Raw genomic sequence first — 23,809 nt, forward strand, 5'->3', positions numbered from 1 at the left:
CTTTGACAGAAAAAGGCCATAACAGAAACTCAATTTTACATAAAAGATTTGTTTGTACAATATTTATTTTGATAGGCCTTGGTCTTTTAAAGCTGGGGCTAGACGTTTTGTGGGCGGCCGTTGGTGCAGTAGTAGGCCTAGCAGGCTAGGCCTAAAACATCTGCCAATTGAAGCCTAGGTTGTAACCTATTATTTGTCTAAGCTTCATAGTAAATTATTATTATCATATCTGAAATATTGTTTATTATCTGAAAAGAACCAAATTAAATATGTTCGCCCTAACTACCGATTGCATCGCCCGTGACTACCGTCAACAAACACATGTGAGCGATTTTTTTTTTCTGCACACTGCTTACTTAGCTTGTTGCATTCAATGCATGCAAGCAATGCAAGGTTTAAAAAAATTAATGTTGGTGGCGCACTTCACATCTTGTGCTCAAGATGAAAAAAAACGATCGTTTTTCGTCGATTATAGGCATTTTTAGTCGATTTTCATAATTAAAAAATAAATAAATAAATTTAATAAATTTGTATTAGTTTTTGTAGATCAGTTTAGTCTAGTTTTAGTTAATACTAGGCTAATGACAAGATATTTTGTATAGATATTTCAACTAGCAATCATTTTTTTTAATTTGCTGGTTTGTAAATTTTTACCTAGCAATTATGACAAACCTACTAGCAAATTGCTAGTTTGCTAGCGTGAATTTCGAGCCATGCTGCTGCAGAAAGCCAGAAACTTGCCAAAGTCACCGCATACGTCAACGATTTTATTGGTTTTCGTCCACATGTGCATATGCTCTTATCATCAGCACGGCCAGATTGAAGGAGTTCTTTTTCACCTGGCTTGGCCTCATCACCATCAATATGCATACAGTAGGTAGATCCTCTGGTGCAGCATGTACAAAATGGATTTATCATTTGGGCCCTTAATGATACAGTACATATATTAAGATTACAGAAAACATTTATCTTCATGTCAAATGTTATTGTCGACAGTATCTATGAAATTATAAGTCACTGTAGAAAAAAATATCATACTAGTCCTATTTACTACCTGTTCTAAGCACCAAATTTCCTTTTAAGATTCTTGTAAATGTGTATTGTTTTCCAGTTTTCAATGCTCTCATCAATATGTGTGTCCGCCATGTTGCCAACACTCTACAACATGCCCTGAACCTACAAGACAATAAGGAGAAAAAGTGAGTTAACTATATCATCAATTGTTTGATGTTTAATGTGATATGATGTAAGGTTAAATGTGACTATGTAATGTTGATATGTTAAATAGCTATAGCATCATGTGATGGTGAATATGTGATCACATAATGTTAGATGTGTTAAATAGATATGGCGTGATGGTGAATATATGATTATATAATTTTGGATGTTAAATAATTACAGTATCATTTGATAGTGAATATGTGATCACATAATTTTATATGTTAAGTAACTATAGCATCATGTAATGGTGAATGTGATCCCATAATGATAGATATGTTAAATAGATATGACATCATGTAGTGGTGAATGTGATCACATAATGTTAGATGTTAAATATTTATTGCATCATTTTGTGGTGAATACGTGGTCACATAATGTTAATTGTTATATAACTATGGCATCATGTGATGGTGAATATGTGATTAGGTAATGTTAAAAATGTTATAATGACTTTCATAGATCAGTTATTGGTTATAATAGTCAATTGAGGTCATGTAAATCAGAGATTTGTGTTTACACCTGAAAATCACCAAAAAAAAATCATAAGAAATAATTTTGAAATTACTTTGCTCATTTTGCAGTAACATACAAATTATTAAAATAGAAATTATTGAACTTCAAAAATGTGTACCTTGTTTTTTTTTACTCGATAATGATAAAACAAATGATAAAATACTTGCAGTGACTAGAAGCGTGTCTATAATTTTTTTGCTGTAAAATCATGGGTAAAGATTTTTTTAAATACACTAATGTTTATAATCAAGTTAATAATTTTTATTTTACTTAATTTTTTTAGAAATTTTTATGATTTTTCTTTTTTTGCATTTTGCATATGACAATATATCCAGCTAAATACTGTACTGTGAATTTGTAAAGGATGAGTTTGTAATTGAATGCTTACAATACAAACACATACATCCAAAGTAGTTCTCTCCAAGATTTTTGAAGTTGTTCAGTACTGGAACACTCACAAATGACATGTTCCGTGTATAAGGTTCAATGTACAGTATATACTTCTCCTTTAATCCAGAAACACAATCGACCACAACAAAGATAATTATGATTTCATTTCTTCTCTCAGAAAACAAAATACAATAACTTACAACTCACAAGCTACTGAACCTTCCCATGAGAGAAAAATTGTTTATTATCAAAACTTTTATGTCTGGCCATAAAATACCCTGATAAACAGATAATAAGCTAATGAACTTTTGCATGTACTGATAAGGATTAGAAATGAGGAAATATAAAATTCATAATAAAGGGAGATAAAGGGTTTGCAGTGGTGTATCTGCATGTCTTGAAATGGGTATGTCGGCTGATTGGCGTTGGGGGCTTGTTGATAAAGTGAGGGCGCGCTAACTAGGAAAATAAAGTGATATAAAGTGATTTTTATTTACTTGAGTGTGACTTTTAATTTCAGTGGGGGCGGAGTGGGTAACTTGGGAGCTGCACACCCCCTACATATGACTCACTTAAGGTGTGACAAAAATTCAAGCTGTGTCTGTTTATTTCTACTTTCACAGTAGATTTTTGTCAGTTTTACATTTATGAGCAGTGCTTGTTTAATTTTCATCCTTTCTCTCTAGACTGCTTCGTCCGGCAACATCAAAGAAATGGAAGAGAGTGGAAGGGGATGTTAAAACATATTTGACAGATATGATTAAGGTGAAATTATTAGTAATGAAACATAATTCAACAATTTTAGAATTTTATATGGTCATTGAGATGGTCTTGTTGCTAAAAATTTGCCATAATGAGCTTTAAAAAGATGCAAAATTTATAAGATTTGTACTATAAATTTATTTGTATGATATAAAAGTATGATACAAATAGGTTTGCAAATTTAACAAAATGTCATGTTTGTGTCCATATTGAATGATCTACACATACTGTACTTCAAAGAATGTCTTAGTTTCCATATACTGTACAGATGAAAAATTTCTCTTTTCTCTATCTGGTGACAGATGATTATGATTTGTATGAGTATGAATTGATATAATCATGCCCATATATGGATATAATATGACATCACCTTGTCCATATATGGCAGACATTGCAACCCTTAAACATACAAAAAAGCTGGTTATGTCATTCTAAAATCCGGGACATTATGGTATGTTCAAAGGCAGGAAACGCAAATTTAGAAGGTCCAGATGGGCAGCTGAACTAACAAGCCTATAGTCAGTAACCCTCTTTGTATTAATACTTATTTTTCAATATTATATGCTATTTCAGCTTGTCGGCCAGGTGACAGAGCCCTCTATAATCAGTGTTGTCCTCCGTCACATCAATTCAATGATTCCTTATGCCTCCTGCTTTTCCAAAGTAGCAACGACACTTATAAAGGTAAGAAACAGTAATATTTGTCTCTGCACTTAATAATATTAACATCAGCATCCTCCATAGTCAAAGAGGTATCACTCCGCAGTCGGGAAGGAGTTACTTGATGGCTGTCATTAAATTTCCAGAGCCAACATCCTTGAATGAATTTTTTCAATATGTGGACTAAACTTGTGCAATAACTTCTCCTTCCCTAAGGGTCTGTATTGAGCTACCCTGTAAACCGGTACCAGTTATCTCTGTCCACAACAGGGGTTGCTTGTAAGATGTGCTGTGTTCTTGAAAATGTGCATGAGCCAAATTGTGTGCACTGCGCCTATGGTTTATAGTCCTTATCCGTGAAGACTGTTTTCCACCATCAGAAACATTGGGGAGTTTGCCGTTTGAACCAGCAGCGATATTATAGCTGTACGTTGCGGCGCCCCTCTCTTAACCGCTTTGCCATTTGACTTGCCATTGTTGTCAGGGTGTCCTAACCACAAAGGAACTGGGGGGAAAATATAGTTCTACCAAGCATTATGAATTGAATAATAGGTGATATGAATTTACCATTGCAGAAACTTGTTCAGATTTGGAGCACTGGGGAGGAATCTGTCCGAATTCTTGCATTTCTGTCACTGTACAAGATCACACGCTACATGCCGAAAACCAGACTGGAGTTTATCTTAAAGGTAAGAGGATGTAAATCTTGACTCACTGTAGCTAATTTATTTTTTTTTAAATTTCAACACAGCAACACAGAAAAAAAACTTCACTTAAAAAAAAAATAACAATATCACTTTTAGATTCTAATTCTTTATAATATATTTAACTTGCATACCACAGTATTTTAACTATTTGCTATACAACTAGATCAACTTCATGCAGCGCTCTATAACCGAGATGTTTGGTATCAATGTAGCCGTGACCTATCAGCATGGATTTGACTATTAGTATAGAAGCCAGTAGCTAAATATTTCTGCATGATGATGATGTGTTGACAAATTTCAACATGGCATTTCTAAGCATTTTTTATTTTATTAGATGCATTACTGCATTTGTGCTATTTAGAAAATCATATTTTCCGTAACAATATTTTACAAATCTTTAATAGGGACTGGCCATCCTGTATCGTCTTTCCTTTCTGGAATCATTACTTTTTCATATGTTGATTTTTTAATATATAAGCAGTAATTTTTTTTTTATTTTTTTTTTACAGCAAATGTACCTTGCGTTTGTACGAAATTCAAAATTCACATCCGTCACTACTCTACCACTGATCAACTTCATGCAGCGCTCTATAACCGAGATGTTTGGTATCAATGTAGCCGTGACCTATCAGCATGGATTTGTGTACATACGTCAACTTGCTATCCACTTGCGCAATGCTATCACCGTGAAAGAAAAGGTAGTTTGGTTAACAATGGAAGTTTAAAAACCTTTTACTCTATTACATTATGTATGTATAGTGCTTAAAAGGATGCCCTTTGAACTATATATTTAATTGGTAAAGATAAGTAGGTTGTAATTGGTAATTATTTCTATTACAGATTATTTTACTATTGAAACGCTGTGAAATTCAGTGAACATTTGGTAAATTTACAAATATGCAGGGGGTTTGGAGGAACCCCCTGTAGTTTGTATTAGAAGGGCTCCTATTTTAGTATTGGATGAAGACATATTTTTAAAATGAATCTGATTTTAGTATGTATTTACTGTTTAACTTATTTTTTAATTTGGTCTCCATTTTCAGTTATTAAAACTTGTAAATAAACAATGGATATAAAATAACTCCCATATTGGACGGCATGTATTTGAACTAATACAAACTCAAATCAGAGGAATTTAATGTTGGATGCAAATTTACTTTTGGAAAAGTATAATAAATTGGACATGGTTATTATTTATTTTCATTGAGAACAAGCCATTTCGTAGTTGGAACTGCGCATGCCCTTATATCTATGGTCAGTCGACATAAGCATATGTTGCGTGTATGTGATGTATGTTTGTTTATGTAAATTGACCTTGATATGGGCATGCGCAGTCCAAACCACAAAATGGATAAATTATTGTATTGTATTGTTTTTCTGGTAATTCTAATTCTTAAACAAATAACCTTGAAATCTCATAGTAAATCCTATTCACATAATAATAATGGTCAACTTAGAGAGCGCATATTGTGGAGACTTATGCCCAAAAAAAGCAACATTGACATATTTACATTGATTTGATAGGTGATGTGTGTTTTTTTATATACTATTGTAGGATACCTACCAGTCTGTGTACAATTGGCAGTATATTCATTGCCTGACCTTGTGGTGTCGTGTTCTTGGTACGATCCAGCCATGCGATGCCCTACAACCTCTCATTTATCCTTTGGTCCAGACAGCTGTTGGGGTCATCAAGTAAGATACTTATACTAAAAATATGATTTAATTTTGAAAGGCTTGATTAATGCCGTTATAGTGTGTTTATTTATGGAGCTTTTGTTTGAGAACGTAAAACAAAAAACACAGAACAAAATTCATTCATTCATATATGACTGGCAACACATGCGGTGTTAGTTCTATTGTAAATCAGTTTGATTTTGACAATGTGGAGACATGACTAATATAAAACAAAATCTGTCCCATTTCAACTAGGTCAATCATACATAGATAAATATAGATTTGGCCGACGACTGGTCATGATTTTAAATGAAGGCTGCGGAGGAAAATCAAATTTTGATAATGCTGTTCAACTGATTTTTTTTAAGACTAAAAGGGTGTTTGACGAATGGTTAATGAGATACAGATTTTTGAATATTTGAAAACTATTATAAGAAGGTGAAAACAAAGGGTTGTTGCACCCTTTTTACCCCAGTTGTTTAATACTCAATTTTTGTGTCTAAAAATCAGTTGTACAATGTACCAAAAAATGTTTCATCTCTGGAGCCTGTTTTTAGGACACAAATTTCAGACATGCAGTTAAATTAACTTGACGTCATTGCATTCTACATTCTAAGCCATCGTGAATCAAATGCTCCCATTCATGACTGTTCAACAATACTTTTGTTCTATGAATCATTAATTAGTATAAGATCATTAAGGGTTTCAGATTAATATGCCTTTTAATTATATATTATGATGATTAAGACTGATAAAAACATCCTATTAAAATTATAATAGTCACTAATAATATAGTATTTAAATATCTCTAATAATAATAATTATATCACAGCTAACATTTCACAAGGATGTTAAATGATGATGAAATAATTTTTCTTATTTAAAAAAAAATTTAGATTGATACCATCTGAACGATATTATCCTCTGAGATTTCATGTTGTAAGAGCTTTGAACCTTTTATCGGACTCAACAGGTACATTTGTGCCCCTTTTGCCTTTCATATCAGAGGTAAATGAAACAATTCACTTATTGCATTTTCATTGTTATACACTACTCTAGAATTTATACAAATAATTATTGAACAAATTTAGAATGTGGAGCGTACATTCTAAATAATTATTGAACAAATTTAGAATGTACGCTCCACACACCTGCAGGTGAAGATGTACTTAGTATACAATAGCTGCTTACTATTATTTACTATTATTATTACTTATTATTTTTATTATTTTTCTATTGTTAAATTTATATTTTTTCCTATATTATTTCTGTGTAAAGCGCATATGAGTAAAGTGCTGTATGTGCTCTATAACATTATTATTATTGTTATAATATTACATTATATATGGTAGTGTATAATATATTATATATGGTACAGTGAATGCTAGTGCCAGTGGGGGAGGGGGGGACAAGGCCAAGGTCCCATTTGCATGTATAGAATGTGAGCAGCACCCAATTGGTGCTAATTTTTATTGGAAATGAGTATTTGTGAACTTAATTAATAATGTTTAGTAATAGGTCACATATGTTATGAAACAATAAAACCCCTTGATTGCAAAGACAATACTAGTTCCAAACTTACAGGTTCACAACAGTTGCATTTACTGCTATATTTGTTGTTCCTATACCTCAAAATATTAATTAGGTTTAATAAGGTAATAACAATATTTCATTGGTCAATTCCACTAGGTAAGGAATACGGTAGTTTTTACTACTTCCCTGAGTCTGCCAAATGTACACCTCCCCCCCCCCCCATGCCGCCTGTGTGAGCTGTATGTAAACTGTGCAATTTTACACTCGCAGATCGATATGGCTAATATAGACAGAAGGTTTGCTGTTTAATATTTATGAGGTATAGTAAAACAAATACAGCATGGTTTTATTTTGGTAAAGCAGTCAATTGCACTTACCTGATTGTTGCATGATTGGGATTACCTCCCTTCACTTCGCATTGGGAGGTAGTCCAAATCATCCAACACCTCAAGAAGTGGAATTCACTACTTAACCTCAAACCATGTTGTGTATGTATATTATTGCAGGTTCTTGAACAAACAAAATTTAACAATAAGAACTCCAGTGTCAGTATAAAGCCGATAAATTTTGCTGTGATATTAAAGCTGTCAAAGCCCCAACTAAATGAGAGAGCTTTCAGGGTAAGTGATGCATTTATGTTTATTTAGTTACTATTCTTATTTCGAAAAAGTAGACCAAAGCGTGACACTTTATTGTTTAACGTAAGAAAGTCAATTATTTGTCATTACTGTAGTCTATGCTTCGAGAAGTGAATTTGGAAACAATCAGCTTTGAACTTTTATTGATAAATTTTAAAAATTAAATTACAAACTAAATGACATTGTATAAATCTTCAGTAAAGGATACTTGCGATTCAGATTGTATAGTAAAAATACAATTTATATGTTATTTTTAATACCGGCATGGTTGTCTTCTCTTCAGAAGAATTCTTATTCCTGTCATATGTATGTAAATTTATTTAAACTTTAGTCATTCAGATTAGGCCAGATAGAATTCCTGATTGGCAGTGGATTTCCCAATTTCTGAAAAGGAGAGCATGCGCACATACTCTTGGACGCACCGCCTTCCATTCCAGTGTTGAATTGGCTATTCTCCCGTCACCGCACGGTTGTCACAATAGTGTATTCAAGCGTTGTAGGGTATGCTCTGACTCCCATCGACTCACTTAATACATGCGGAAATTTGAAGCAGCTGAGAGTACGATGCGATAGGCCCGACTGTGACTTAACCTAGATACCAAAGTAGGCCAATCATTGAAAAACTTTGCTATTCCAATGAACTGTGGCATTCAATTCGAAAAATTAAGGTTTAAATAGATTCTGACTAAGAAATGCTAAATAAAACAGAGAAACTGTATTACTATATTTTTTAAAATTTGTTTTATCCAGGGTATGCACTTGATACCTTGCATGCCTTGATGGTCTGCCACTAGATACAGAGATACAGGAGAGAGGAATGTCAAAGGTGATATGTGAAAGAATGGTTTATTATTTTTGTCCATAAAACCCAACAGGCAGTCTACTTATGTGCTTTAAAATTGCAGCTTTTAAATTATATGTGTTGTATTTTCATTGATTTACTCACATTATTTATAACAACTGTTGGTTTTGCTTTTTGTAGGATGGTGTAATTGAACAGGTGTGCGACTTACTCCTGGATCACATGCAAATTCACAGTCATTGTATTGGTTTTCCAGAACTTGCGTTGCCAGCAGTCATCCAGGTAAGATTCACCAGCCAATAATTATTGTAAAAGGTGTATGGCAAACATTATTTTTTTAGTATCTGAGTTAATATAACGCCTTTCACGATCCGAAGAATATGCAAGGCTCTGGCATCATTATTTCCTGGTCACTGGATACTGACTTGGCAAATCGGCACATTTTTATGCAACTCTCTCTGCTCCCTGGGGAGTATTCCTAGTCGTGCTGCTTTGATCATGACAACCTATGCATTCAATGCCATACCATCCTGCCCAGGTAACCATTTATACTCCTAGGTGGAGAGAGGTAAACGTAGGTAAAGTGCCTTGATCAAGAACACAGGCAATGGGACGACCATCAATCTCGAACTCTCTATCTCGCAATCAGATGTCCAACACCTTACACTCTGCGCCACATGTAGTTGGTCACATGCCTGTTTCCAGTATTTATATGTTTTTGAATTAAATGACAATTTTTTCCCTACTTTTTTTTTTTGCAGTTGAAGCGATTTTTAAAAACCTGCAAAGTGACCAATCATAGCAAACCCATCAAAATAATTCTTGAGAAAATTCAGGAGAATATTGCCATGGTAACAAAGAAACGTGACACGGTGACATTTAGCATAGCAGATAGTCAAGCTGTTGTAAGTTAGCTTCACCAAATACTGTAATCGTAGCCTAATATTAAAATGAAAAATGTTAATCAATTTTATATCTTGTATTGGACCTTTGTAATGTATTTCTCATGTACTATATACTTTAATTTGTATATCTGTGATATTGATGTAACCTTCTCAATTTAGCTGCAAAGCTACATAATGATACATGTCTCTCTCCAATTAAAGACCATTTTTGGGGCCATATTTTCCATGGTCATTAGTGGTTTTGGTCTCTAACTAGAATAATAAAGACAAAAAACATTTGCTAACTTGGAACCACAGAAAAGTATTGTTTAATTGGAGGTGGTTTTTGATTGGAGGGGTCTTTAATTAGAGGCCGACTGTATATATACATTTTGAATCTCATGTAGCATAAATTTGGTTTTTGTGAATTCAAACTCGATTTTGTTGTATATTATTTGTATTTAAAGTCTAAGTGGGAGAAGAATTTGAAAGACCAGTTAACACCCTTAATGAAACACTACACAATGTACAAGAGGCAGAGGCAGCAAGAACTCCTGGCAGAGGAAGCTGGCAAAGACAGGGTGAGCATTTTGTATTGTATTATGAATCAAAATCTTAAGCCGGTCATCCATGTTAACCACAAAACCAATTGACACCTTTGTTTGTTGCCTGCAAGGTGGCTTAACATTAGGAAAACATCAAATAATTGTATTCAGATTTTTGGTTACAGCATTGTTGTCTTATTCGACACATACAATTTTACTATTTTTGTTTTTAAATGGAAAAGGCATGGGCTATAATTGGCAACAACTGTCATGTGTATTAATTTGAAATCATGTAATATGCTAGAAACAATGAAAGGTTATTTGTAAAAAGAGTTTATGAACAATAGCTAACATTCTTTTACTTTTTCTTAGCTAATTGATGATGAAATACCAACAATTGAAAGGAAAGAGAAGCAGAAAAAGGAAGACAGAGTGGAGTTTAGTGACCTTTTCAACTCTGGAAGTGATTCTGAAGATGATATATTAGAGAGAGCAGAAAGGAAACTTCAAAGGAAGATGCAGAATTTGTCAGAGTCTGATGAGTCTGAAGATGACCTGAGTGATCTTGATGACATCGGAACCTCTGATCTTGAAGACTTATCAGAAGATGAGGAAAGTGGTGAGGAAAATGACGAGGAAGAGGAAAAACCTGCTGGAAGAAGGAAAAAAGAAAGAACAGCTCAAACAAATTTTAAGATAAATGGAATGAAAAGTAAAGAGAAATATCAACCAAGTAATTCTGGCAATGATGCTGAAGATATTGTAGAGGACTTCCATTTCTCATCTGATTCTGAAGATGACTAAGGATTAGTCCTACTATTAATCATTATAGGATACATTACTTCATAGAGCAAAACATTCTTAAGTTACATTTGATTTTACTCAACCAATTCATATCTATTTGTGGAATTTTTTTAATAAGAATGGCCATCGGAGATGAATACAAGAGTCATATAGCCACATACTCATTGCAAAAATGTCATCAAAAAATTAGCATTTTAATACCAAACATGAAATATGGATTATTAATAGGGAGGTTTCGATTGGGAACACATACAGTTAAGCCGGGCACTGACTGCGTCGCACAATGGTAGCAGTCGGAATGGATCGTCATTAAAAACGATCCGTTGGGCACATCTTCGCGTTGCATTCTTCACAGAATCGCGTCAGCCGACAACCGTCATGCGCAGTGAGTGCCCGACTTTAGTATGACATGTACGTCATCATTTATGACTTCATACGCCGGTTGCTATCTACTGTGTGGACGACACGCATATCTCACTCATTACACGTAAGTGAAAAATGCATAGGAAAAGTTTGTATTTCTAATAGAATCTTCGTTTTTTTTCACATTTTACAGCAAGTTTTAAAAAATAAATGTATCTTTAATACGTACATGCTATTTTTGTGACTTTTTTTGAGGTAGTAAAAAACGTTGGTGGTTGGTGGTGTCAGGATTTTCCTGTAGGCCTAGTTAGGGTCCTCCCCAGCTCGGTCTATAGTAGCCAGGCTTTTTTGGGCCACAAAATGACCAACTCTTCTGGGCAACAAGGGAAGGAGTATTATTTGGCTACCACTTCCAATTTCCAAAACCTTGCATACTAAAATTTAGGCAATGCCAAAATTTGATTTTGAGAAGCATGATGATAGAAGAAAGTGGAATAAGCCTAGCCTAGGCTAGGCCTAAGGCCCTACGCTTAAATTTCACTGTCATTGGGAAAAGCACAGCATGGCTACAAACCGTTATGTATAGCTAAACCTATGCGTACATGTATTCATTTGTGTGTGAAACCTCTCTAATATTGATAGATGGCATTACAAGTTTTATATTGGTCTTTAAATCATGTTCCTAGGTATGAGTTCAATCAAGGTAATATTTGGAAATTCTGACGGCTGAAAACTTATTTTGGAGATACCTCACCTGAAAATGCACTTAACTATAATACAATTTATATTTTTTGGTAAAATATATGAATTACTAGTTGTAATGTGTTTTAGATGTTTAAAAAAAAATCCCTCTATGTTCATTAAAGTATTCTATATACAAATAAAACAACCAAAGCTCTTAATTATTTGTGATGAAGAAACGTATTGGTTATTAGAATGTACTGTCATTTAATGCTTGTATATCAGGTTGATTTAATTATTTGAGTGAAGTTTGTTTCATAAAATATCTGAAGTGCATTGTTAAAAATTTAATAGAGTGCACTTACTGAAATTAACTGTATAGCAGAATGCATTTACTTGAGTCTGGAATTGACGCTGTAGCATAATTGCGTAATGTCTCTGACCTGACATGATAATTGCTTAATGTCTCTGACCTGACATGATAATTGCTTGTAAGCTTTTGAAGAGTAAATTATCAACATGTGCATCTGGCGAAAACTTAGAAATAATCAGCCTTCTCCAAATCGGCTTTAAAGTTTGTTAATGTTACATGCAAACATTGATGGCAATTCCATAAAAATCTACAGCCTTACAGGTAAATGAATTTCTCTTATGGTTGGTTTTAGAATATCTGATCTTTAGTACTCGCTATCAAGTTAACCAGCAGATTTCTTATCTATGCTTAATTATTATAAACAATTAAATAAAAATAGCTTCTTTGTCTTCAGTAAACGTGTGGAAGGTTACAAGCTTTAAGATGATCTGGATATGACAGTAGTGACTCAGGAATTTTGCCCAAGTCGAATCCAAAATGCCATTGAAAAATTGTTCGACTTGGATAAAATTCGACTTATAGATAGATTGGTAATTAATGGAAAACACAATAATTTGGCATGTAAAATTATTTGAGATAGGCAAAGTCGACTTAGGCAAGTTTCACTGTAGATGGGATCCAGACTCCTCAACTCCTGAGGATGCACTTTTCGATGGCCAGAAATTTCACCCATTAAAACAAAGTTGACAATTTATAGGGGCTTGGGCCAATTAAATCTGCCTTTGGCTGTCAAATCAATGAAATAAAGGGTGTAGCAAGTTCCTGAACTTCGTAATGGAACTAAACACCAAGTTATGATACTTTCAAATCTAAATGGCATTGAAAAATTGTTAGACCCAGATTGTTAATAGACAAGGTTAGGCTAGTGAAAAAACAGTGGAAAGCAAATCGGAGACAATACTGTAGAACATTCTTAATTCTTTAATGTCAATTGACAGAACAATTAGAAACAAACACTTCATAAAACCACAATATAAACCATAAGTGAAGACCTGGTTAAAAATTAACAATAGAACACTTCAAATTATACTGTGCATGTTTTTAAAATACCATAATATTTTGCAGCTTAGCCATAGGATACAATTTTTTAGTATTAAGAAAAATTCAAAATGAAATAACATGAACCTGTGTCAATCACTGAGGTCTACTCAAATCTCGCATTTCACAAGCACCATACATTATTTTTTTCGCTAAGCACCACTCTTGAATAAGCGCCGCAACACTGATTCAAGATTATTCTATTTTAAATAGGGCAAGTGCCGCGGTGCTTGAAAGTACATATTATTACTTTATCAATAGGTACTGAACTACGGCAGGAATGCGTGAGAAAGGTAACAATGTGGGAACGGGGATAAAAAGCACCACGCCATATTTTTTAAATAAGCTAAAGTCTTCAGGAATTTATAAGCGCTGCTGCGCTTATTTAAGCATTCACGGTATGGGACTAAAACATTTTTCATACTCATTTGGCCTCATTACAGTTGTTGGAAAGGTAAATTTTTGTTTATACTGTATATTGCACAAAATAGACATAAATAAGCTTGAATTTCTCTAGCAATTAAAAAAAATATTGCAACAAACTTGCTTCTAGACTTCAAAGAAATACTTGTTCCTATACAATATTTTCAAAAAAAGATACTGAAATATAGTATAAAAATTATTCTATAAATACACAGTTATCTCTTGCACCATCCCTTTATTAACACTCGCATTTTATACTAAATTTGACATTCAACATTTTCCTCAAAATTTACACTAATTTTAAGGATTTTGAATCGTACTGCTATAGGCCTATTGCTTAACTAAAATTTCTTCAAAAATGCAGAATCATTTTTTAAGATGTACTGTACTGTAATTACAATTATAACACAGTATGTGACATTTTCCCACAAAACCAGGAAAAAGGATTGGAGAAAATTAATAAGCTGTTAGGTCTCAAATATCAAGGTATTCTATTATTATTATTAATCATCTTACAACATTACAAGTTACAACATTTTTTTTAACATGCATTATGTTTAGTGGAAAGAAGCTAAACATAATAATGAACAGTATACCATTCTAACAGTAATAACAGCTATTTAAAACAATATACCTGTACATGATATATAATTTTTCAACCTGTACAGGTTTTGTGGCAACATGTGACATGCTCTTATGACCGTAATAGTATTTTAATATGTTTTTGTAAAACTTGCTTTTAACTTATAAACTAGACTGAAAGTAACACACTCATACATTCAATTTCGGTGATCTGAGTACCCACTAACCCTCAAGAATGAACTTTTGGTGGCCAAGGGGTCTTTACTGAAGATATACAAAAATAAATACTTAAGCTGGAAATGATTTGGATGGTATGTATTCATTGATCAGAAGTACTGTTCCACAGTTTAGAAAAGTAACAACCATCTTACTGTTGCATACAAAGTTAATATTTCTGTTTTTGTCTATTCCTCTCAAAAATAGACATCAATGCCTTAAAATTAGTTAAAAGTAGAACTTAACATACATGCTTAAAATATAAAATGTCTTGTCAAACCAATCTTATAATATGCACAGTTATCCTGATTATATGCATGTCTTCTAGGATGTGGATGTAATATGTAGCAAGGGACATTCATGGCAGTTAGATAAACTATTCCTCTATTTCAAATGGTTGTGAATCATTGTCATCTATATCATGCTTTATTGCATCTTTTGTTGACTCTATGTGATCCCATGAACCTATATCTGGTGTCGAGGCCAAGGTCTGTTGATAGTCCATTTGATTGTCATTTGATTGTACTACCTGATTTTCCATATTTGGTCTTCCAAGGAACTCAAATACTTCCGATGATTTTGGACTCAAATCCTTATGATCAACCTCAGGCATCTCTGATTGGTATTCACTATTTTTGACGGCTTTATCTAGCTCCTGAAAATCTTCTGATTTGTTTTCCTTTTGATATAATGATACATCAGATGACTGCACACTTTGTTGGTCACTGCTCTGACATTTTGAAGCATCATTTTTCAACATACTTTCATGTGCCGTTTCAGGTTTCACATTAGAAGTGTCCTTCATAGTTGGTGGCTTAAAGCATTTCTTGGAACACTTATCAGAATGATTTTCCTTTTTCCTAGGTGCTTTAAATGTTGGTTTCAACTTCTTTCCTTTAGAACCATCTATTCCATGTTCTTTTGTTTCTGTAACCATATTATGAACCACTGATTCCTGTCTGGTTTCTAGTTGTACTGGCAGTTTCTTCTGTATTTTAGCATATTTCTTTATTCCTTTTAAATCACTTTTCTTATCTGTTCCCTTACATTCCAAGGTGTTGAACTTCAATTGATCTCTTTCATTTGGTCCTGTATTTTCAGTTTTTTCTTCTAAAATTTGTTTCTTCTTTTTCTTCTTCATTTTCTTACTCTTTCCTTCACTTTCCATATCTGTTTGCCCATGCATCTTCATATTTTCACCTGTTTCAATCGGTTGAACTTTTTCAGACCTTTCTTCTAAAATTTGTTTCTTCTTTTTCTTCTTCATTTTCTTACTCTTTTCTTCACTCTCCACATCAGTTTGGCTATGCATCTTGATATCTTCATCCATTCCAATCAGTCCAGTACTTTCAGTCTTGTCATCCAATATTTGTTTCTTCTTTTTCTTCTTCATTTTCTCACTCTTTTCTTCACCCTCCACATCTGTTTGACCATGCATCTTGATATCTTCATCTGTTTCAATCAACCCAGTACTTTCAGTATGCACCTTGATATCGTCATCCATTCTAATCGGTCCAGTATTTTCAGTCCTGTCTTCTAAAATTTGTTTCTTCTTTTGCTCCTTCATTTTCTCACTCTTTTCTTCACTCTGATCCACTTCTGTTTGACCACGCATCTTGATATCTTCATCTGTTTCAAGCAACCTAGTACTTTCAGTATGCATCTTGATATCTTCATCCATTCCAATCGGTCCAGTATTTTCAGTCTTGTCTTCTAAAATTTGTTTCTTCTTTTTCTTCATTTTCTTACTCTTTTCTTCATTCTCCACATATGTTTGACCATGCATTTTGATATCTTCACCTGTTTCAATCTTTCCAGTATTTTCAATCCTGGATTCTGCAACTTGTTTCTTCCTTTTCTTCTTCATTATATTATTTTTTCCTTCACTCTCCACATCCGCTTGAACATCACCATCAAAATCAAATACGCTGTGTGACGCCTTAGGTTTACTTCCCATATCAGTTTTGTTACTACCTACACTGTTTGTGGTATCAACTTCCTTTCTGCTCTTCTTTATTTTCAGATGATTGCTTTTATCAATTCTTCTTTTTCTTGTCTTTTCCTTCTTCAACAAACCTGAACTCATCTCAAGTCCATTACCATCGGCAACACCTAACAATGGAGTAAAATTGTATGTCATTTATTCTATTTACTACATTGTCAAATATTTTCCCTAGCTAAAATCATTTCCATGACCTTAAAGGCCCAGAAAAACACTTAAACTTCAGATTTAGGAAATACGATTCTACAACATGCTCATTTTAAATAACTGAATTTGAAAACCTATTTTGTTTGAAGGTTTGCATGGCGAAGTAATAACATATATGTTTAAGCTTGCGGTACAACACGTAGGTAGTTCTGAACTTTTCAGTACTACCTACGTGGTGTACCGCAAGCTTAAACATATATGAAAACCTATTTTGTCATACTCTTACCATCTGATTCCAAACCTTCCATGTTTTGTGAGCAACTATCAAGCACTGCATTTTCTTTGGAATTTGGTTCATCATTTTCACTCTTCTGTTCAACGTCAACCTTCTTTCCATAACCTGGCCATTCAGCTTGGAATTCTAAGGATGTATTTAATTAATAATAAATGCATTATGGACCTGTGTTGTCAAAGCTGCAACAGATGCATTATTACTACTGTATTATTATTACCACTGTAGTATCCTATCTTATCATTTGTTTTTTTTTTTTTTAAATATAGCTTAATAGTATGATAATTTAGTGAAATTCAGTAGTGTATATTCATTTGATTGATTTTTATTAATTTCATATTGACAATCAGATGATGATGCAATAATAATAATAATAATAATAATAATAATAATAATATAATAATAATGTGCTAAGTCGGACTTATCTTTTGTGTTATTTACCCCTTAACATCATGTTCTTTTCCCCCCTTAACATTGTTTTATTAACTGTTTAATTTCTCCATTGTCTAAGTTCCTCTTAAGGTAGGTTTTTCAGTAACAATAATAATAATAATAATAATAATAATAATAATAATAATAATAATAATAATAATAATAATAATATACTTATAATGCACCATCTATCTAAAAACACAAACCAATTCCAGGGCTCAACATAAAATATGGAAAACCATGTGTAATATTAAACCACAATATTGTAATTTAAAAAAAAAAAAATGAGATGACTTATGATTAGCAAAAGCAGTGTAAACACACTAGTTAATATAAAATGCACAAACTAACCTTCTGCGAGTGATGAATCAGCTCCGCCCCATTTGCCCTTAAAGTGCGAGCTGAACCCATACTCCACAATTCGCTCCTATAAAATATATTTTAGAGATAGCATAGGTACAGGTATATGCAGGGGCGGATCCAGAGATGTCAAAATGGGGGGGGGCCCCCAAAGTGGGGACCGATCAAGATAACACTAGCCTAGGTGGTCCGGGGAATTCCTCCGCAAAATGTTTGTGTTCTAGATACCTGATAATAACCTGAGACATTTTGGCACCCAATTATTTCTTTTTCTTTTTTCTCTATTTTTTTCTTTTATTTTGACTTTGCAAAAGGGGTGGCAAAACCTATCCCTCTATTCTATAAATAGATTATCTTATTCATGGACCGCATCTTGATAGACTTACCTTTATTGGAAGATCTTTGGCCCTCATTGCTGCCTGCTTAGCATCCTCTAATTGTGCTAGCAGCTTTCCTTTCACTTTTACCTGTTAAAAAGACAGCAGTTATGATTTTATTAATTCCAGTTGTTTATCTCAGTTCCTTGTGTATGAAACTTATCTTGACTGTCATACTGACCCATTAATCCACTGATTGATTGACCCACATACCCTCACCTAGTCAAGATATGCAAGGAATAGAAACAAATAAAATCTTAAAAAATGGAGACATTGGCGAATCGAATTGTCGAGCGGTTAAAGCAGGGGCGCTGCAACCTACAGCGCTGGTTCAAACGGTATGCTCGCCTTTGGTTCTGGTGGTGGAGCAAGTCTTCTCAGATAAGGACTATAAACCGTAGGCCCAGTGTACACAATGGCTCGTGTGCACTAAAAAAAAACCCAGTACATCCTTCGAGACGAGTAGGGGAATACCACGGTGTACTGGTACAGACAGTCCCTGTGGTGGACAACGAGAGTTTCTGGTACCGGGCTACCGGGTAAACACAGACACGAAGAAACCCTTAGAGGCGAAGAAAATCATTGATCGTGCTACTAGTCCACGTATCAAGTGCCATGAGCATTTTGTTTGATGGATACCGGTGCTATACAAATCTACACTATTATTCTTATTATTATTATCAATATTAATATTATTATTATATTACTTACAACACCAGGAGACTGCTCTGGGCTTAGAAAGAGTCTGATTGAAGATCTATTAATCCATGCACGAGTAATGTTCTTGTCAAGAAATACCACATGGTAATCACTCTGAGGAGGCAAGCCAAGAATATTTATCAATGTTAAAGAGATTTATAAGTATTATTCATTGTAACAAATACTGTATGTGAAAACCAAACATCATCACCATCAAAACTATAACATCCATAACAAAGTATATTTCTTGATATTCAGATTAAAAAACCGACCAATCAGAACAGGCACACAAACACACATTTTTGTCTCTCAAATGATATGTTTACGTATACTACATTAAACAATGTTGTTTTGTAAAACCTGTGCAACCATACCCATGGGGCTGGGTTTCATTCTGTTATACGATAGCATCACTTACTGGTACTGACCGCCATTCATCTACTAGCCAGAAGTATTCACCAACATTTGGGTCCTCTTCTATCATAGCAGGCCACCTGCAAAATATCACTCAATAGTTAAGCACCAAAATTTACTGTAAGTGGTGTTGGATGGCACTGTGACATTATCATTATATTCACAAAGAATTTCTCAAAATCCATTTCTATTTTGATAAAAGTAGAGTTTTAAAAATACCTATAATTATCATTATTACAGATTAATTATCTGTGGCAAAATATGGAAAAAAAATATCTTCGATTAAAAGGATCAAACAAGTTACCCACTTCCATCAATAATATATATTGAGACAATGCATTATTTTTGGCCGGTTTATTTATGTGCATAAAATCCATCTATTTTTTTAGTTTATTGTAATAAAATTAATTTAGTCAAGTTTTTCATCTGACAAGGAAATATTTTCATTAAGCCAATTCATTGTTTGAACTGCGCATACTCGTATCCAAGGTCAATCGACAAACCTATGTTGTGTGTGTTTGTTTATGTTTATTAACCTTGACACAGGTATATGTAGTTCAAACTTTGAATTGGCTTACTTAAAGCTAATAATCTACTAAAATTTATTTGTTTAACACATGACTGTACAGTATCTTTAATATGATATTGCATACATGTAATAAATAGGTAGATTTGTGTTATCTGGGATTCAGAATTGTTATCTGGTATCTTTGATTAAAATGATCTATTTACCATGGATAGCCTGAAAGCTTAGCCCACACAATACTTCCTATAGTAAACTTTGTGTCAACAAATCCCTGTTGTTCTTCCACACTTTTCCAGTTAGCTTCAGGTTTATTACAACTATTAAAATCAGATTCTAAGAAAAAATAAAAACAATTGATAATTACCAGTAAATTGATAAATTTCACTGTCACAGTATAATTACACATAGTGAACTTTTATATACAGTAAAATCTCTATTAAAAGGACACCTTCAGGACCAATAAAAATGTACCCTTTATTTGGGTGTCTCTTGATTGAACATGGGTTAACAACATTGTTATTAAAAAACATTCCCTTGCTCTGAGACCAAAAAATGTTCCCTTATTAAGGGCATCCCAAAGGAGGGTATTACTGAATTTTACTCTTGTTTAATTGATCAAGCTATGGTATGAATTTTAATATAAAGAGTGATTTAAAAATTCATAAAATAATCTATTACTTTATATCAAAATTAAATATATTAAAATATTATCAATAAATATAGATTTTTTTTACCAGAGTTTAGTTCACAAGACCACAGCTCTTCTATAGTAGACGGATCAGTGACATCAGCCAAGTATCGCCATTTCTTGCAGTCTGCCTGTGTACACTGTACCCACACACCACGCTCTGGAATATGTCGTTCCTTGAAGACAGTTTTCATGCATTGCAACTTCTCCTTTGAACTTTTCCTTTCTTGAGTTTTGCTCTTACCAGTATCTTGCTTCATTTCTTCATCTGACAATTGTCTGTATTGCTTGTAGTCATGTTGAAATTTATTTGATGATTCATTAACTGAGCTGTTCAAAGCCTTGCCCTTTTTGCTCTTTGATAAAAGGTTCTTTATTTTTTTCCCTTAATAAAAAAAATATGAAATACACTGCTAGTATACAACTTGTACCTCTTTTACAACCAAAAATTAATTGAGAATTGAGGCTAGAATTACCTTTTGATTGAAGTGTTTTGACATTTTTTGTATGAGTTTCGTCATATGTTATCAGCTTTGGATAGGATGTCACATCCTCATCATCACTCATCAAAGGAGTCTCAAGTTCAGCAGCTATCCTGTAGGAAATATGTACAGCGAGGCACATTGACAGTAAAACAGAAAACATGAAAAAATGAAACAAAGTTGCTGCCAATGTTGGGATGGCAAAAAGTGCATAATAAAGCATCTCTGAAATATGTGTACTGTCTCATCACAAAGCATCTGATATCCTATTATCATAATTATAAAACTGTAGGGCTACAGACTGACATTTCTTTCTTTCTTTATTCAATTTCAAATGCTTTACATAAAATTGCAGTCACATAAAAATGTTTAAATACATTTAAGGCAGATGGAGAGCTAGCACCGACATGGAGTCTATCAACTGCTAGCTGCCCACTAATAATAAATCTGAGTATGTTATAAAATAAACCTGTTAAATTTGACAATTACACTAAAGTCTCTCAAAACTATCATATTTACAGCCTTGTTATATCCTACTAGACAAATACTTTCTTTACTGTAATTCTTTTAGAACTATGAATTCAAGAAAACAAAAACATAAAGCAAGATCTATTCACACTTATTAAATTTTATGTGACAAATGTGTATGATGTGACAAATGTATGATGTGCCCATATTACGCCCAGTGCGATAGTGTGGATAGAACTTTGTGCTTAATTAAAACTTACAGTTGACTTAAGTCCATGTTGTTTACATCTTCATAATACTCTGTGACATCCTTAAGTTTGTTGTTGACAAGTTCATTATGATTATCATCAATTTCACAGTAGCTGTATGGTTTCTGTGAATCTGTTGAAAAAATAATGAGCACCTAATCAAATTTGCTGTACATTTATAATATTGGATTGAGGTGAGTGTACAATACATTTATTTACAACAAAGATACATATTTGCATGTTTCCGTAAAGTGTAGGCCTATTTATTTACATTAAAATTACAAAATGCAGGGATGTAGTTATATTGGGCAAAGGTGTGCGGGGCCATCCATCTTTCAAGTTTTCCACCCTGTCCAAAGATAATTTCATGGCCTCCACCCACCCTTATTAACCTACTTTTCTACCCTTAAATCTAGTCTTATTATTTAGAGATTACCAATGTTATCACCCACCCACCCTTAAAATGTCTAACCCCCACCCTTAGTTTTCCACAGCTACAACCCCAAAAATTCTCATATGACATCTGCATCATAGTAGCATGAGGTAAACAACAAAATATTTTTTATTACCAAGTCAAAAGTTTCCAAAGTTTTTATGAAGGAGGGAGTGAAATCTAACTACTTTTTCTATCGACCTTTATACACATGGGCTGCATTTCGAGAGATAGGCTAAGACTTAATTTTTGGCAAAAAACTGCATGCACGGAAATCAGACATTATTTTTTTTCCAAATGAGTACAAAATTCTAGGCCTACCTAGGCCTAATTTTTGCATCTAGGACTGAGGCTATTTCCCTGTGTAAGCCTTACTTTAATAATAGATGGATAATAGATAAATTTATATAGCGCAAATAAAAGAGGTCTCTATGCACTCGACAATATTGTAGTCAAGAAAACAAAGAAAAAAGCCAGAAAAAAAAACAAGAAAAACAATAAACACCAAGCTAGCACTCAAACCAAACCGAAGTATGGGGTTTACACTATTTACAGTCTGAGTCTGGCATTATTTTTTTGGAGACAAACACCAAACAATACCTTTTTCATGTTGGCTTTTTTCAAGCTCCTTCCTTGCATTTGCAACTGCTTTTCTTGCTAAATTTGCATATTTCTCATCTGTCAGCATTTTCACGAACTTAAATTTGTACACTGTTCTGTAGGCAATCTTATTTCTTATAATATAGGCCTAGGCCTATGCAAACCTGAAAGAAAAGTACCAAACACACAAAAATACAAAAACAAAACAGTGGTAGGCCTAGGCTAGGCTATCATCGTATTAGGCCTAGGCCTATATAGCCTAGCCTAGAAGGCCTAGGGCCATAGGTATACTATATAAGCCTAGCCTAGGCCGAGCTACTGAGTGTACTTGGCCTACCTAGGCCTAGCTCATGGCCTAGGCCTACTACTTACTACTATACTACTAACTAGCGGCCCTAGCCTAGCCAGGCTAGGCCCACCAAGCCCAGCCTAGGCCTAGAGGTAGGCCTAGGCCCATGCATGTAAGGCCTAGGCTAGCCTAGGCCAACCTCCTAGAATATGGGCTACCTACTGTAGCCTAGGCCTACCTCCCTACTAGGTATAGGCCTAGGCCTGGCTGGGCCCTCCTGCCTAGGCCCTAGGCTAGGCCTAGGCCTAGGCTAGTGTAGGTAGGTACTCTAGCTCTAATGACTTAGTTAGGCCTACAGAATGAGAAAAACATCTTGCCCTTAATTCCGTGTCTCAGGAAAGTTGAATTGTTACCTGACTGAGGCACTCCTTCTGAGACTGAAGTTTCTTTTTCTTTTTGTTGTTTTTTTGTTGTTTTTTTTTTGTCGTCTGCCCCAAAGTTAAAACTCCCACACTTTTCAATTCTATAGGTGGCGCTCTT

General features: G+C 33.9%; 2 protein-coding genes across 4 annotated transcripts in view; one reads left to right on the forward strand and one right to left on the reverse strand.

Annotated features, from left to right (window-relative positions):
• Positions 1 to 12,404, forward strand: part of LOC117106611 (nucleolar complex protein 2 homolog) — a 27,819-nt gene extending 15,415 nt beyond the window's left edge. Inside the window, exons 7-18 of one of the 3 annotated variants that reach the window (XR_004445104.1) lie at positions 2,811 to 2,889; positions 3,460 to 3,570; positions 4,122 to 4,235; positions 4,763 to 4,951; positions 5,809 to 5,948; positions 6,827 to 6,938; positions 7,970 to 8,083; positions 9,084 to 9,185; positions 9,665 to 9,808; positions 10,255 to 10,368; positions 10,705 to 11,577; positions 11,643 to 12,404. Coding sequence is in view for 2 of the 3 variants with exons in the window: in XM_033247998.1 (XP_033103889.1) it covers positions 1,112 to 1,199; positions 2,811 to 2,889; positions 3,460 to 3,570; positions 4,122 to 4,235; positions 4,763 to 4,951; positions 5,809 to 5,948; positions 6,827 to 6,938; positions 7,970 to 8,083; positions 9,084 to 9,185; positions 9,665 to 9,808; positions 10,255 to 10,368; positions 10,705 to 11,136 (1,739 nt within the window). In the remaining variant the exon portion in view is untranslated. Of the gene's footprint in view, positions 1 to 1,111; positions 1,200 to 2,810; positions 2,890 to 3,459; positions 3,571 to 4,121; positions 4,236 to 4,762; positions 4,952 to 5,808; positions 5,949 to 6,826; positions 6,939 to 7,969; positions 8,084 to 9,083; positions 9,186 to 9,664; positions 9,809 to 10,254; positions 10,369 to 10,704 lie in introns of all 3 variants that reach the window. The other 2 variants (XM_033247998.1, XM_033247997.1) reach the window with 2 other exon arrangements.
• Positions 12,405 to 13,454: 1,050 nt separating this feature from the next.
• On the reverse strand, positions 13,455 to 23,809 carry LOC117106610. The gene is made up of 12 exons (XM_033247996.1): positions 23,683 to 23,809; positions 22,981 to 23,144; positions 21,960 to 22,080; positions 21,226 to 21,344; positions 20,796 to 21,134; positions 20,268 to 20,394; positions 19,540 to 19,615; positions 19,134 to 19,235; positions 18,432 to 18,512; positions 18,037 to 18,112; positions 17,248 to 17,382; positions 13,455 to 16,924 (listed from the first exon to the last, which is right to left on the reverse strand). Exons 2-12 carry the CDS (start codon positions 23,066 to 23,068, stop codon positions 15,189 to 15,191), a joined length of 3,000 nt encoding a protein of 999 aa, XP_033103887.1. The 5' UTR covers positions 23,069 to 23,144; positions 23,683 to 23,809; the 3' UTR covers positions 13,455 to 15,188.

This window comes from Anneissia japonica, unplaced genomic scaffold, assembly GCF_011630105.1.
Source record: "Anneissia japonica isolate Jap-2015-1 unplaced genomic scaffold, ASM1163010v1 scaffold1306_len716249_cov185, whole genome shotgun sequence".
In the NCBI taxonomy this organism is placed as follows: domain Eukaryota; kingdom Metazoa; phylum Echinodermata; class Crinoidea; order Comatulida; family Comatulidae; genus Anneissia; species Anneissia japonica.

Coding starts and splice junctions, on each gene's coding strand:
- LOC117106610 (XM_033247996.1), bottom strand. CDS start 23,068: ATGCTGACAGATGAGAAATATGCAAATTTAGCAAGAAAAGCAGTTGCA. Junction 22,081..22,980: donor AAAAAGCCAACATGAAAAAG/GTATTGTTTGGT, acceptor TTTTTTCAACAG/ATTCACAGAAACCATACAGC. Junction 19,236..19,539: donor ATGAATGGCGGTCAGTACCA/GTAAGTGATGCT, acceptor TTGCCTCCTCAG/AGTGATTACCATGTGGTATT.